The sequence below is a fragment of the Bombina bombina genome, chromosome 9 (assembly GCF_027579735.1).
Source record: "Bombina bombina isolate aBomBom1 chromosome 9, aBomBom1.pri, whole genome shotgun sequence".
Classification (NCBI taxonomy): Eukaryota; Metazoa; Chordata; class Amphibia; order Anura; family Bombinatoridae; genus Bombina; species Bombina bombina.
Genome location: NC_069507.1, coordinates 21,382,123 through 21,398,628, shown reverse-complemented (window position 1 = coordinate 21,398,628; position 16,506 = coordinate 21,382,123). Strand labels below are relative to the sequence as shown.

At 38.9% G+C, this 16,506-nt stretch overlaps 1 protein-coding gene across 2 annotated transcripts in view; it reads right to left on the bottom strand.

Annotated features, from left to right (window-relative positions):
- ADAMTS14 (ADAM metallopeptidase with thrombospondin type 1 motif 14) overlaps positions 1 to 16,506 on the bottom strand; it is a 265,871-nt gene that overhangs the window by 24,619 nt on the left and 224,746 nt on the right. For both annotated transcript variants that reach the window (XM_053691940.1, XM_053691941.1), the window contains exon 16: positions 15,866 to 16,029. In XM_053691940.1, the coding sequence (XP_053547915.1) occupies positions 15,866 to 16,029 (164 nt within the window). The remainder of the gene's footprint in view (positions 1 to 15,865; positions 16,030 to 16,506) is intronic.

The following is a 16,506-nucleotide window of genomic DNA, read 5'->3' as shown; positions in this document are numbered from 1 at the left end:
TGAGCTGAGGAGATTGTGAGGTAAAATATCTTCCTTTTTTACATAAAGATGCTCAGGTGATATTTCCTGTCAGCTTTTTACAGTTATACTGCATCAGTTTCAAGTGATTTAGCATATGAGTATTATGTCCCTTTAAGCATATGAGTATTATGTCCCTTTAAGTCAAGTATTTTAAAATGTAAAAAACTCAAAAGCACAATAAAGATCATAACTATAAATAAATATATTTATGCAGTGCACTTTTCTCTATTTGCTGCATCTCTTTTTCTGAGTTTTTACATATATTGTTTTTTTATACCTGATACACTGTAATATTTACAGAACAAACGAATGTTTACACAGTTAAGCTTAAAACTACTGCAGGGGTTAATCCTATAGTTCTGTACAAGCAATAGGGCGATAATAAAATGCCTTGTAAGAGCATTTTGTTCTTGCTTTTTTATGTTCCTTTAATTTATAGAACTATTATACGGCTAGATTACGAGTTTTGCGGTAAGAGCTGCTCGGTACTAACTTGCAACAATATACATTATACTTATTAACCCCTAATCTGACGTCTCCAATGTCGCCGCCACCTACATTATACTTATTAACCCCTAATCTGACGTCCCCTGACATCCCCGACACCTACATTACACTTATTAACCCCTAATCTGCCACCCCTAACATCGCCGCCACCTACCTACACATATTAACCCCTAATCTGCCATCCCCAAAATCGCTGCCACTATACTAGAGGTATTAACCCCTGAATCTAACCCTAATACCCACTAACTTTAATGTAATTAAAATAAATCTAAATAAAACCTACTATTAATAACTACATAATTCCTATTTAAAACTAAACACTTACCTATAAAATAAACCCTAAACTAGATACAATATAACTTATAGTTACATTGTAACTATCTTAGGTTTTATTTTTATTTCACAGGCAAGTTTGTGTTTATTTTAACTAGGTAGAATAGTTAGTAAATAGTTATTAACTATTTTCTAGCTACCTAGTTAAAATAAATACAAATTTACCTGTAAAATAAAACCTAACCTGGGTTACACTAAAACCTAACTTTACACTACAATTAAATCAATTTCATTTATTAAATACAATTAACTAAATTACAAAAAAAAAACCACTAAATTACACAAAATAAGAAACACATGAACAAATATTTAAACTAATTATGCCTAATCTAATAGCCCTATCAAAATAAAAAAAGCCCCCCCAAAATAAAAAAAAAACCCTAGCCTACACTAAACTGCCAATAGCCCTTAAAAGGGCATTTTGCTCTTTTACCTGTAAAAAAAATACAAACAACCCCCCAACAGTAAACCCACCACCCACACAACCAAACCCCCCAAATAAAATCCTAACTAAAAAAACCTAAGCTCCCCATTGCCCTGAAAAGGGCATTTGGATGGGCATTGCCATTAAAAGGGCATTTAGCTATTTTTCCTTGCTTAAAACCCTAAGCTAAAAATAAAACCCACCCAATAAACCCTTAAAAAAACCTAACACTAATGCCTGAAGATCCACTTACAGTTTTTGAAGACCCAACATCCTCAACGAAGTGGCAGAAGTCTTCATCCAAGCGTCAAGAAGTCCTCAACGAAGCCGGAAGAAGTTTTCATCCAGACGGCATCTTTTATCTTCATCCATCCGGCGCGGAGCAGCTCCAACTTCCAGACATCTGGCGTGGAGCATCCTCTTCTGACAACGGCGACTGAAGAATGAAGATTCCTTTTAGTGACGTCATTCCAAGATGGCGTCCCTTGAATTCCAATTGGCTGATAGAATTCTATCAGCCAATCGGAATTAAAGGTGAAAAAATCCTATTGGCCGATGCAATCAGCCAATAGGATTGAGCTTGCATTCTATTGGCTGATTGGAACAGCCAATAGAATACAAGCTCAATCCTATTGGCTGATTGGATCAGCCAATACGATTGAAGCTCAATCCTATTGGCTAATTGCCTCAGACAATAGGATTTTTTCACCTTTAATTCCGATAATAAGTATTTAGTCTGAAATAGGAATTATTTAGTTATTAATAGTAGGTTTTATTTAGATTTATTTTAATTACATTAAAGTTAGTGGGTTTTAGGGTTAGGTTTAGGGGTTAATACCTTTAGTATAGTGGCGGCGATGTCGGGGACGGCAGATTAGAGGTTAATAAATGTAATGTAGGTGGCAGCGACATTGGGGGCGGCAGATTAGGGGTTAATAAGTGTAGGTGGGTGGCAGCGACATTGGGGGTGGAAGATTAGGGGTTAATAAATGTAGGTAGGTGGCGGCGATGTTAGGGGCGGCAGACTAGGGGTTAATAAATGTAATGTAGGTGGCGGCGAGGTTGGGTGCGGCAGATTAGGGGTTAATAAGTGTAATGTAGGTGGCAGCGAGGTTGGGGCGGCAGATTAGGGGTTAATAAGTATAATGTAGGGGTCGGCGGTGTCGGGGGCAGCAGATTAGGGGTTAATAATATTTAACTAGTGTTTGCGATGCGGGAGTGCGGCGGTTTAGGGGTTAATATGTTTATTATAGTGGCGGCGATGTCCGGAGTGGCAGATTAGGGGTTAATAATTTTACTTTAGTGTTTGCTATGCGGGATGGCCTCGGTTTAGGGGTTAATAGGTAGTTTATGGGTGTTAGTGTACTTTTTAGCACTTTAGTTATGAGTTTTATGTTACGGCTTTGTAGCGTAAAACCCATAACTACTGACTTTCAGTTTACGGTACAGATCTTGTAGTTATGGCTTTACCGCTCACTTTTTGGCCTCCCAGGCAAACTCGTAATACCGGCGCTATGGAAGTCCCATTGAAAAATGACTTTTTGAAAGCTGCAGTAGTTAAGTTGCGTTACGGTCAAAAAATGAGCGGTACAGATATACCTGCAAGACTCGTAATACCAGCGATAGTGAAAAAGCAGTGCTATGAGGCTTTTTCAGCCATAACGCAAAACTCGCAATCTAGCCGTTTCTTAGGCTATGTTTCCATCTAAATACAGAAGGACATGAAACACACACAAAGCAGAAAATAAGCATTATATGCTATATTCTATATCACTGCGTCAGTATTTTACAAATATAGGCCTAAAGCTCAAAGATGCGAACAGTATGGAGAATGAAAATTCCCAGTGCGCAATCCATAGCGCTCAGATTACAAGTCAGTGGTTCATATTTGTGCTTATGGTAGTATAGTGAGTGATACAGTATCCATGTCAGATAGCAAGGGTGCCTCATTTCCCTCGGGCAACAGATTACTTTGAGGACATTGCAAAAAACGATTCACATTGCACAAGCTCAAACTTGTAGCTCTTTTAAGACTCCTTGCCCAAAGTGCTTAGAGGAATATGACTGCACCTCACTGATGAGGTCCAAGCAAACAATCACCTGGGTTTGCTATGTTCCTTGTTCATAGAGGGAATGCCTGGTATTGTGGGGCTGGACTGAACTTGTTAGGAGGGATCAGGCTGATATACTTCAGGAAAGTTCTTTTCTGTGAGAAGCCGTATTGGGCTAAAAGAAGCTGCTCTCAGATGGTAAATCGCTATAGAACAAGCTATTGAGCTGTTGTTGGTTCCTGAGAGAGCGCTTCTCTTTCTGTATGTCGGCGTAACTATTCCTCACTAGGAAGGCAGGACTCCCCCTATTATTTCAATACTATCCCTCCCAAAGCAACACAATCTCCTAATAGTGATATTGTACAGACATAAGCACTAAATATTTAGCATACCTGAATAATAGATACTATATTGTATAAAATCTCTAATTAGGGCTGGAGGGTGGGCACCTAGAACGGCTATGCCCTGCCTCAGCTGGGCCCTTAGTAGTCATGCTCTTGATGCTATGGTCATGTTACAGCTGATTTGCCCTGAGCATCCTGAGAGGCGGAGCTTAATGAAGCTGTATGTATATAGCAGAAAAGCCAAGTGTAGGACGTACATGGTGAATATTGCAGGTGATCTATTACTGGTGTTGGCGTTTTGTTATTTTTGTAATTAAGATGAAAGGATCAAAAGACTTCAGTGTTTTCCTTTAATAAATATAGTAACTGCCTTAGCAGCCCCAGGGCAAACTCTATGTTCCAACACAATAAAGCAAAATAATTACCAAGTACTTAAACTTTCCAGTAAGACTAGAATAGCTTGTAAATAGTTTGTGCTGCTGAGTCTTATAATGCACAGCTAAAACCTCTTCCAAAAACTTGGAAGCAATTATTTGAACATAACAAATATTTGTTTCTGCCTGCTGCCTTCACAGTTTACTAAAATACAAAGTGATATAATAAAATTGCTTTACCTATCAGTGGGACTGTTATGTGTCACGTGATATTATTTAATACCTTTACAAGAGCTTTACAAATTGGTTTGCTAGGTCTTCTAATCACAATTCTAGGAATCGATTAATGGGGGTCAAACTCTTATCATGAGTCAGGAAAGCATGTTAGTAGTGTTACTGGAAGGCTAGGGGTGTGGCTAGATGGTCATGGGCGTGGCTAAACAGGAAGAAAAAGCAGCTGGGAGGGTCTATTTTTCCCTCCTTCTCAGCACAATGGGGGGTACAATCTAAAATACTGTAGAGTTCTATTGCACCCCTGTAGAACCATCAATGATTTCACAGTAAAACATCACAATCCATCAACTTCATTTTCACTTTAGTTTTCTTCTTTTCAGTTTCACATTGCACAAAAAAATACTTGGTTTTCATTGTGACCCCGGTAAATGTTTTGTAAACTATCAGAAGGGTCTTTTTGCATTTTGTTTTGTTTGTTTTTATTAAATCTAATCTGACAGTCGTGACTACTACAAAACAAATGTTAGCCTATTTTGCATGGCACATCTTGGCTTTGTACGTCATTTTTTAATGTTCATATCTCAAGTTAAGAAAACAAATCTGTTACATTGCATGCGTAAGTCTGACAGCTTAAAGGGACAGTAAACCCAAACTAAACATGCATGATTCATATAGAGCGTGCAATTCTATACGACTTTCCAATTTACCTATATTATAACATTTGCTTTGTTGAAGAGTAAAGCAAGGTAGGCTAATGTGAGCTTAGGTGTGTGCTCATGTCTTAAGCAATTATGCTGCACTGTTTGAAACTATGGGGCCTATCTATCAAGCTCCGAAAGGAGCTTGACGCCCCGTGTTTCTGGCGAGTCTTCAGACTCGCCAGAAACAGCAGTTATGAAGCAGCGGTCACAAAGACTGCTGCTCCATAACCTGTCCGCCTGCTCTGAGCAGGCGGACAGACATCGCCGGAAATCAACCCGATCGATTACAATCGGGTTGATTGACACCCCCTTGCTGGCAGCCCATTGGCCGCGAGTCTGCAGGGGGCGGCGTTGCACCAGCAGCTCTTGTGAGCTGCTGTTGCAATGCTGAATATGGAGAGCGTATTGCTCTCCGTATTCAGAGAGGTCTGGCGGACCTGATGCGCACTGTTGGATCAGGTCCGCCAGACCTTGTTAAATAGAGGCCTATGTATAGAATTGCTATAAACATTGTTGCAAACACTGCTGCCAAATTGCTAAAAACACGTGCACACTCCTGAGCTCACCCAGATTTACTCTTTATAAAAAGATAACACGAGAGCTAAGCAAAATTGATAGTAGCAGTAAATTGCAAAGTTGTTTAAAAAAAATTGTGATTTATTACAGTTCATTTAAAGGGACATTAAACACTAAATACATGCTAGATAGAATGATGCATTCAAAGAAAATAACTAACATGTAGATGTATTTTTTAAAGTTTCATTAGCTGTTTAAAAAATGACAAAATAAGAGTAAAGTTTTAGTGTCTATAAAACACTGGGAGCTGCCATATTGTAACTTGTGTTACCTTCTCTGCTGTGGCCAATTAGGGACCGTTATACATAGGTTATTAGAGTGTGCAGCCAATGGTTGTGCTGGATTTAACAGTGTTCTGCACTTCCATTTCTAACAGGAACTGAAAAGCTCACAATTTCAGAATGGAATTACAGGCAAAGAGGACAAAATAAATAATGACAGTATATTGCAGAGTTGTTTTATTATATACAATTTATCATTTTATATTACCATCTCAAAGTGTTTAATGTCCCTTTAAGTTTAGTTTTGACTTTACTATCCCTTTAATTAATTCAAATGACTGCACTTCTAATAGACTGAAACATTTTTATGGTATATTAGAATGGATTTGATTTAGCACCTGTTCCCACATACTCTGGTTTGTTCTATATTACAGTTAAAGGGATATGAATTGGAAATACAAAAACAGCATCAAAATGTACTCAGAGAATAAGGGGCCGATTTATCAATGTCTGGCGGACATGATATGCTGTAGCGTATCATGTCCGCCAGACATCACTGAATGCCGACAGCATATGCTGTCGGCATTTGACATTGCACAAGCAGTTCTGGCGAACTGCTTGTGCAATGCCGCCCCCTGCAGATTCACGGCCAGCGGGTGTCAATTAACCTGATCGTATTTGATTGGGAGGATTGATGTCGGCAGCCTCAGAGGTATTAAAGTGAATGTAAAGTCAGCTTGCTCTCTAAAGTTCGGCGTAACAGTAAATTATAAATAACATGAGTTTAATTCATGAAATTTTTAAAAACATTGTAATTACCGTGATTTTTTATTGATTATAGCCTTGCACCCGTCATTGTAATCCTCCTCCCGGCATTTTCGCTAACTCAGTGCGATTGTATGCACGATCCTTACAACCAATAACTGGATTAACCACGGGGGGACCAAACCCCTTTCTGTGTCGTCACGCGTCCGTATTGCGCTTGCGTTAGACAGCTCTTCCTACATTTTACTCTGAAGCTCGTTCACATTTTGCGCATGCGCAATTGGAAAATTCTCGGACTTCATTAATTCATTCAAGAAATCTTATAGCGCTAGGTAAGTTTAATTTTAAAGGGGCTCCGTATTCTACAATCACATATGAATAATGTATATATTTATTGTTATAAAGATTTATTTTATGATTGCAACATTTTTCTAATATATATATATATAAAGTTTATTTTAACCATTGATTACCAAATTTTATTACTATTAATATATTATTAAAAATACAACTTGGGAATATTACGGGGATGAGGATCATATGCTTTGCTTCGCTACCCAACGCTAGTATTCAGTGAATGTATTGATTCACTGAATACTATGTTGATTGACAGCGGAATCGGGGTTTGACGCATGCGCAGTGATTAGCAGAGACGGGAGCGCGCATTGCCACTATGTAAACAGCGGTTGGGACCGCTGTATACGTAATATTGCACAGAATAAGGAAGTTGACAGTGGGAGGAGCAGGTATAGACAAAGACCGATATTTAGAAATGTATATAAAAATTTTATTACACATTTTATGAGAAAATTAAAGTGGCGTTTTTTTTAATATACTTATTAACTATTTAATTTTACTTTCATAACATACAAAATTTGCATTCACTGTAAGACCGCTGCTTCTTAACTCCTGTTTCCGGCAAGCTTGAAGGTTCCCACGGATACAGTTACATTGGGGCCGATACGGGGGTTGTTAAATCGGCGCTAAAAGTGCAGTATATATGAACATGTCCCTGATCTAGAAAGATTTACTTGTCTCTTCACTGCATCAGCAGCTGTAGTTAGCAAAGTTCGATTCTATACACACAGACGAAATCCTCAAAAGGCCGTGGAAACTGTAATCAAGCTGCTGCTGTGATAGCCGAGATGTGTTGCTGGCATCCTCAAATTGCAAAATGACTACAAAAGGGGATAGGCAAAACAAAGACAGCGCACCTCAATTCAAGGTAAAACTGGTAACAATTTAATGAAAACATTAAAACTTACTAGAAGTCAAAGGGGCCGATTTACTAATATGCGGGCAGTCATGCCCACCGCACATCGATAAATTATGCTGTTGGCATTTATCATTGCACAAGCATTTCTAGTGAAATGATTGTGCAATGCTGCCCCCTGCACATTTGCGGCCAATCGGCTGCTAGCAGGGTGTGTCAATTAAACCGATTGTATCCGATCGAGCTGATTGCCGTCCGCCGCCTCAGAGGTGGCGGATAAGTTAAGGATCAGCGGTCTTAAGACCGCTGCAACTTAACTTATGTTTCCAGCGAACCTGATGGCTGTAACCGTGTTACAGTCCCTCCAGATCTCCTGAGAAAGTCCACTAAGAGGGTGGATGAAACGCGTAGAGGAGGAGAGGAGTGAGCTAAGGAGAAGTCACGATTGGACCGAAAGCCCTGACTGTATTCTGACATCAGTTGAAGTCGGAGGGACAGTAATACGGAGACCCTCTGATCCTTTGTTACTGCTCTGACTTCTAGTAAGTGCCAGCACAACTTTTAATGTTTTGATTAAATTGTTACCAGTTTTACCTTGAATCAAGGTGCGCTGTCTTTGTTTTGCCGATCCCCTCTTAAAGGGATATGAAACCAAACATTTCTCTTTAATGATTCAGATAGAGCAACTTTCTAATTTACTTCTATTATCATTTTTTCTTTGTTTCCTTAGTATCTTTTGTTGAAAAACAGGAACGTATACTTAGGAGCCGGGCCACTGGAGCACTATATGGCAGCAGTACTGCAAGAATATTATTTCTTTGCAAGAGCACTAGAGGGCAGCACTATTCCCTGTCATATAGTGCTCCAGATGCTACCTAGGTATCTCTTCAACACAGAATATCATGGGAACGAAGCAAATTTGATAAGAGAAGTACATTGGAAATGTTTTTAAATGGTTTGCTCTATCTGTATCAGAAAATACATTTTTTGGGGGTTCATGACGGGTGGCATAAGCACTATTTATTTTTAAAGTATATTTAAAGATACATTGTACGCTAGCTTTTTCTTTTTAAATGTTTTGTAGATAATCCATTTATATAGCCCATCTGGGAGTGTTTCTGTAACAATCTATAGTTTTGCTTATTTTTTTATAACATTGTGCTGATTTTCAGACTCCTAACCAAGACCCAAAGTGTCAGATGTATACTGATGTCTACAGACTCCTACTTGCTACTGTTTGCATAATCTGTCTTTTCATATGAAGAGAAGGGGAAGGGGGGAGTATCTGCTGTTTCTGCTTTCTCAGCCCCTTTCAGTGGGTGTCCCAGCCTAACCTCATCAACAGTACTAAACTGTGAGCTTCTAAGTAAGTTTTTAAAAGGTTTTATGCTGTATTTTTATATCAGTGTCTGTGCATATTCTTTTTTATAGTAGTGTCTATTACATGCAGTTGTATAAAAATTGGTGTATACTGTCTCTTTAATGTGAGTTCACCATAGTTATAGTTTAAGAACTGGTGGCTCTGTAGAGTGATTCGGGCCCCCAGGCTGCCATCCAAGCTTCCAGAGTGCTGAGTGAATCTGGTGATTAGCTGAAGTACTACACTGTGTTGTAGAGAACGGTTGTTGTTCCTGGATCACAAGTGTCTAATTCTACAACAACGGCTGAACAAAGAACGGTAAAATGTACTCTGGCCGTTCATCAGGAATACAACTCACTTTATTGTAGGTGAAAAACTGTAGGCTTCACTAGCAAGGAATTCTCACTCTTTACAGGGGAATTTGTATACTCATTTTCCAGTGATAGTACACAATGATTATTACTTATCCTGAGACATAAAGCACCATAAAACAATGTCATTAACATTCCTGCAAATGTTAATTCAACTCTGCAGCTATGTAGCTATATATCACTATTATCATATTTGGGATTTGTTGCCAATCTCAGCTGGAAGTAGCCCAAACGATTTCATCACTTTATTGTTTAGAATACAGTGAGAGCTGCCATGCACCTCAGAGCTTGATGTATACGCGGAGTATGGATCTAATGAGGCGCAAATGATAACAGGTGTAAAGTACGATCCATAGATCAGTTTCAGGATTCTGTACATATTTCTGCCTGGATTCTTTCTTTGTGATTAAATTCCAGCAAAGTAGACGTAAGCATGAAACAGCTGCTCGCACTTGTCTATAACTCGGCTGGAGCAGATGTCTAACGAAATTAAGCTTGTTTAGCAGGAAAAATGATGCCCTAATGATTTATAATGGGCTCCATTCTAGACCATAAGAAATCCTATACAAAATGACTCACATACCTTTTATGGGGATTACAAAATGAAAATAACACAATTAGCACCTGCTGTTAGACGTACAACCTTTATAAATGGCACTGGGACGACTGTGGGCAATTTACTTAAAAAGAGAAACACTCAAGCAAGTAATGAACAGACACAACTTGTTCCCTTTCACACAGAATAACTTTCTTACTGAATATTTACATCTATGAATTGAAACTACTACACAATAATGAAACTTGTCCATAAATAAAAAAACCTAATTTAGCTGGGAGATTAGGATTATAATGTAAAATAGAATATTATGTAAGTTTGTTATTTAAATAAACATGTTTTTTTAGTTATTTTGTGTTTTTTTCTTTTTAGGAACAAGATTTCATGTACAGGAAGACAATAGCCACATTTTTTCTGTTTACAATAGTGTATTTTTTTTGTTAGTATTTTTTAGGTTTTTTTTAAATGTAGTTGGTGTATTTATTTGGATATTTGTTTTGTGGAAACAAAATGAATATCTTTTTTTTTCGTTAGGAATTGGCAGTCACAACAAAACAAATGCACACATTCTTGGTGAAAAGTCTGCAATATGCCTTTTTTTATAGCTGTCGCTTATTTTCTTGCATTTAACTTAATTTGGCTGCTATGCTGTTTAAGAGGGGTTTCTAATGAAAACAATGGTTCGTCTAATGGACCAGAATGGTTTAGAAAATAAATAAAAAATCAGCCAATCTGCTGATGTTTTCACATGGGAATTCTAAGGGCTTAAATGGATGACAATGTTATTTTTTTATTTACAGTTCCCCAGATGGTTAGTTTTAGGGAGATTAATAGGATTGATCTCTATGAGTTAAACAATGTGCTTCCATTTTGTGAACATATTTATCATATATAAGGCCAGATTACAAGTTTAGCGTTTTCACTCAAGCGTAAACTTCAATAGAAGTAAGCTTTTTATCACCCACTTTATCACAAAAAAAAAAAAAAGAAGTAAGCTTTTTGTGTGTGTCGGGTTGCATGCATATTAGAAGTTGAACGCAAAAAGTTTGCATGCGTGCTAACCAAATATCGCGACTGCATTAACAAATTCTCCCCATATCCTCCCCATAGAAGTCAATGGAGAGTGCAGAAGAAAAAATCTAACACCTATCGCTTGTGCGCTAAGCCGCTAACCGACAGGAGTTATGACTATTTCACATTCCAATGTTCTTCACTTATAGAACAATGCCATTTTTATTGTAAATACATATTTCTGTATATCTGTATATACCTATACTTATATATCTATTCCTATAGATCAGTGCTTTCCAAACTATGTGCCGTGACACATTAGTGTGTAGGTGTGTCCCAGCTTCAGCACAAACTTTTTTTAATTTTTTAAAAATGTTATTTTGTTTTCCGACTTTTCGCCTGCCTGCTACGCATATCACGTGGTTGTTACCTAGTGGGTCACAGATCATCTTAACCTATTGGCGCAGCTCAGCCGAAACTAAAACTATTTCCATTGTCGGCTTTGGCGGCACATTGGCTCCTGACTGCTCGAGTAGGCTCCTTAATCGGCTTGTGACTGCACGTGTAGTCAGTGAGTGGGACAGCAGTGTATTGCAGCACGGGCAGTAGTCAATCGGACTCGCCGAGGGCGGTGACTTAAAGCTGAGCTGAAGTCAGAAGTTAAAGTGTTTTGTTTTTTTGCAGATTCCCCAGTGGTCCACCTTTCCAAGGTTTAAGCACAGCAGGTCTAAGATTGTGAGTGGCATTTTTACTCTATGGGGCTTATCTATGAAGCTCCGAATGGAGCTTGACACCCCGTGTTTCTGGCGAACCTTCAGGCTCGCCAGAAACAGCAGTTATAAAGCAGCGGTCCCAAAGACTGCTGCTCCATAACCTGTCCGCCTGCTCTGAGCAGGCGGACAGACATCGCCGGAAATCAACCTGATCGAGTACGATTGGGTTGATTGACACCCTCCTGCTGGCGGATTGGCCTCGAGTCTGCAGGGGGCGGCGTTACAGGTCCGACAGACATATGATAATTTGGCCTCATAGACTTTATTAAGAAACTGTTGCCCATTAACAAATTCTCCCCATATCCTCCCCATAGAAGTCAATGGAGAGTGCAGAAGAAAAAATCTAACACCTATCGCTTGTGCGCTAAGCCGCTAACCGACAGGAGTTATGACTATTTCACATTCCAATGTTCTTCACTTATAGAACAATGCCATTTTTATTGTAAATACATATTTCTGTATATCTGTATATACCTATACTTATATATCTATTCCTATAGATCAGTGCTTTCCAAACTATGTGCCGTGACACATTAGTGTGTAGGTGTGTCCCAGCTTCAGCACAAACTTTTTTAATTTTTTAAAAATGTTATTTTGTTTTCCGACTTTTCGCCTGCCTGCTACGCATATCACGTGGTTGTTACCTAGTGGGTCACAGATCATCTTAACCTATTGGCGCAGCTCAGCCGAAACTAAAACTATTTCCATTGTCGGCTTTGGCGGCACATTGGCTCCTGACTGCTCGAGTAGGCTCCTTAATCGGCTTGTGACTGCACGTGTAGTCAGTGAGTGGGACAGCAGTGTGTTGCAGCACGGGCAGTAGTCAATCGGACTCGCCGAGGGCGGTGACTTAAAGCTGAGCTGAAGTCAGAAGTTAAAGTGTTTTGTTTTTTTGCAGATTCCCCAGTGGTCCACCTTTCCAAGGTTTAAGCACAGCAGGTCTAAGATTGTGAGTGGCATTTTTACTCTATGGGGCTTATCTATGAAGCTCCGAATGGAGCTTGACACCCCGTGTTTCTGGCGAACCTTCAGGCTCGCCAGAAACAGCAGTTATAAAGCAGCGGTCCCAAAGACTGCTGCTCCATAACCTGTCCGCCTGCTCTGAGCAGGCGGACAGACATCGCCGGAAATCAACCTGATCGAGTACGATTGGGTTGATTGACACCCTCCTGCTGGCGGATTGGCCTCGAGTCTGCAGGGGGCGGCGTTACAGGTCCGACAGACATATGATAATTTGGCCTCATAGACTTTATTAAGAAACTGTTGCCCATTAATGTTCTTCCTATCACAAATTCTTTGTAATCTAGTGAAGGGATTCATTCAATTGCTCTTCTGGCTTTTAGAGTTTTGGGGGGATTGGTTTCCTTGCATCCCTTGGGGAGAGGGAAATATGGGCAGGCACAGGACAGAACATAAGAAAAATTGGTTTACTTGTCCCTTTGAATACTGTGGTGCACGTGCATTTATCCTGATCTGCCACTGATTGGAATGGAAGGAGACATTGCTTCTACTTTAACACATACAACTTTACATAAGTAAGAAGCTGACGTCTATAAATCACAAGAACTGCTGCTAAGACAGCATAATACTTACCTTTCATACACACTGCCAAAATAATAATAATACATTGTTATTATATCATTTATTTATGTGTCCGTATCTCTTAGAACAAGTCAGTTTAACCTCCTGTTTGCTGGTACAACTGAATTACTGTGTCGGTCTAAAAAGTGTGTCACCAACATGACAAGTTTGGAAAGCTCTGCTATATATAGGTAAAGATATCTAGTTTACATTTACATTATCACATATATATAGAAATATAAATTTAATAATAAAAATGTAATGTTTTTCAAGGTGAAGAACATAGTAATGTAAAATATACGTAACGCGCATTGGAGTTCACACTTTAGGGTAAATAGGGTTAGCACACATTAAGAATTACTAATCTTACATCACATTTTTGAACTATTAAATATAAACTATTAAAAAAATATTTTTTTTAAATTATTATACATACTGTACAAAAAAGTATATATTCTATGGATTATTTAGAATTTTTACAGTATCTATAATAATCTTTAATATATATATATTTTTTAAATGTTATATTTAATATTTTAATAAAGCGATGTAAGATAAGTAATTCTTCAAATGGAGCTTGACGGCCCGTGTTTCTGGCGAGTCTTCAGACTCGTCAGAAACACAAGTTATGGAGCAGCGGTCACAAAGAGCGTTGCTCCATAACCCTGTTCGCCTGCTCTGAGCAGGCGGACAGGAATCGGTGGAATTCAACCCGATCGAGTACGATCGGGTTGACTGACAGCCCTGCTGGCGGCCCATTGGCCTCAAGTCTGCAGGGGGTGGCGTTGCACCCCCTGTGGTGCAACGCTGAATATGGAGAGCGTATTGCTCTCCACATTCAGCGATGTCTGTCGGACCTGATCAGCACTGTCGTATCAGGTCCGCAAGACATTTAATAAATAGGCCCCTATATTTGAAGTGGTGCTCTTGGTTGGGGAAAATGGGGAAAAAACAAACATGTGTCAACCTTTTAAAAGTACTTTTCTTCATCTTGCCATCTACCCAGCTCATTAATGTACAATTTTGAATTCACAGAATTAATTTTGTTTGCACATTTACAAATATGATTCTTTAAAAAGTGATCTCTTAATTTCTGCAATTTTTTTATCATGCATGTCACACACTGTTGATTTAGGGGATGCAAAGTGCATAAATGTTTCCTCCTGTGAGTGTTTCTGTGGGTGTCTGTGTTTATGTCTTTGTGCTTTGGTTTGTATCTCTATGGGTGTGTATGTATTTTTTTTCTGTGTGTCTCTCCGTGAGGGTGGGTGTGTATGTCTTTGTGCATTTTCTGTGGATGTCTGTGAGGGTGTGTGCATATGTCTTTGAGCTTTTTCTATGGGTGTCTCTCTGAGGGTGTGTGTATGTTTGTCTTTGTGTATTTTCTCTGGATGCCTCTGTGAGGGTGAGTGTGTATGTCTGCATTTTCTGTGGATGTCTCTGTGAGGGTGTGTGTTTTCTGTGGGTGTCTCTGTGAGGGTGTGTATGTCTTTCTGTGTTTTCTGTGGGTGTCTCTGTGTGTGTGTGTATGTCTTTGTGTGTTTTCTGAGGCTGTCTCTGTCGGTGTTTCCTTGGGTGTATGTGCAAGTTTGAGTTTGTGTGTGTGTGTGTCCATTGTCTGTTCCTTTTTAGGACATTTTGATATTACTACTGATTATTCACATCTTTCTACAGACTTTGAGACTAATGAGACCTTTCCGGAAGTCACCTAATCCACCATTTAACCTTTAAATTATTGTTTAGGCAGTTCAGGGCCCTTTCTTTCAGTCACTGCATGCTGTTGTCATCATTTAGTTGGCATCTTCCTTTACAAAAAGATAATCAGAACTACATATTTTGTTTTCTAAATCTCCTTTTTTTTTTTACAAAACTGTAGTTTACCTCATTACTTGTCAGGTCAATGTAAACAAGTGCTGAGTGTCTGATTGGGTGTCTGTGTCTGAGTGTGTTTCTTTGCGTGTCTGCTTTAGTGTCTATATGTGAATCCTTATGTGTGAGTGTATGTGTGTTTCCAAGTTTAAATAGACACTTAAGAATAAAGTGCATATACGTTTTAGTCACTTGGTCAAAAATTACACATGTCAAAGGAGGGGGGGGGGCCCTGATTAATGGTTAAGTCAGGGGCCCCAAAATTTCTAGTGGCGGCCCTGCAGATATTGTTTATATGAGTGTAATTGTTTTTTAAAATGTATTTATGTTGTGTTTAGTGCAACTTTTTTTAAACCCCTCGCCTTTATGCGAGGGTTTCAGTCGTGCTAACAAGACAAGCATAAAATATGAATGCGCTCTCATGTTTAGTTTTAACTTGTAATGAACGCGATATTTCCAATGCGCGCAAAACCCGATATCGCTTGCCCGCAACAGTTAGTGCGCCACTTGTGATTTAGCCCATAATAATGTAAAACATGATACAATTACCGGTAGAAGACCCTGCTTACGTAGTGCTTACCATAATGTCAATGGGTTCATGCAGGGGGCCACTGGTTTTAACACTCTCTTTGCCATCCTCAGCCGCATAATCCCACTCTAAGCCCATCTCTATAAAGGTCTTTGATTTGGTATCCTTGCCTTTCATGTTCAGGATAAATTGCCCAGTAACTTGGTTTTTAATAGCTAGAAAAAAAAAGTGCAAAAATTTATCATTTCTAAATGAACTGTGAAATGTGCACTTATGTTCACTTATCAATCCACTGAAACAATTTAGCTAAATTCCAGTATAATTGCTCATGAGGTCTATTTTGATTTTGACTGTACAAATATACTTTTATGTAAAAGAATCACTGCACATATGATCAGATGTCAAAAATCAAAGGTATTCTAGTTCTTAAAGGGACACTCAAGTCAAAATTAAACTTTCATTATTCAGATAGAGCAGCAATTTTAAACAACTTTCCAATTTACTTCAATTAACAAAATGTGCACAGTTTTTTTATATTTAAACTTTTTGAGTCACCAGCTCCTACTGAGCATATGCAAGAGTAAGTGTGTATGCATTTGTGATTGGCTAATGCCTGTCACATGGTACGTGTATGCATTTGTGATTGGCTAATGCCTGTCACATGGTACGTGTATGCGTTTGTGATTGGCTGA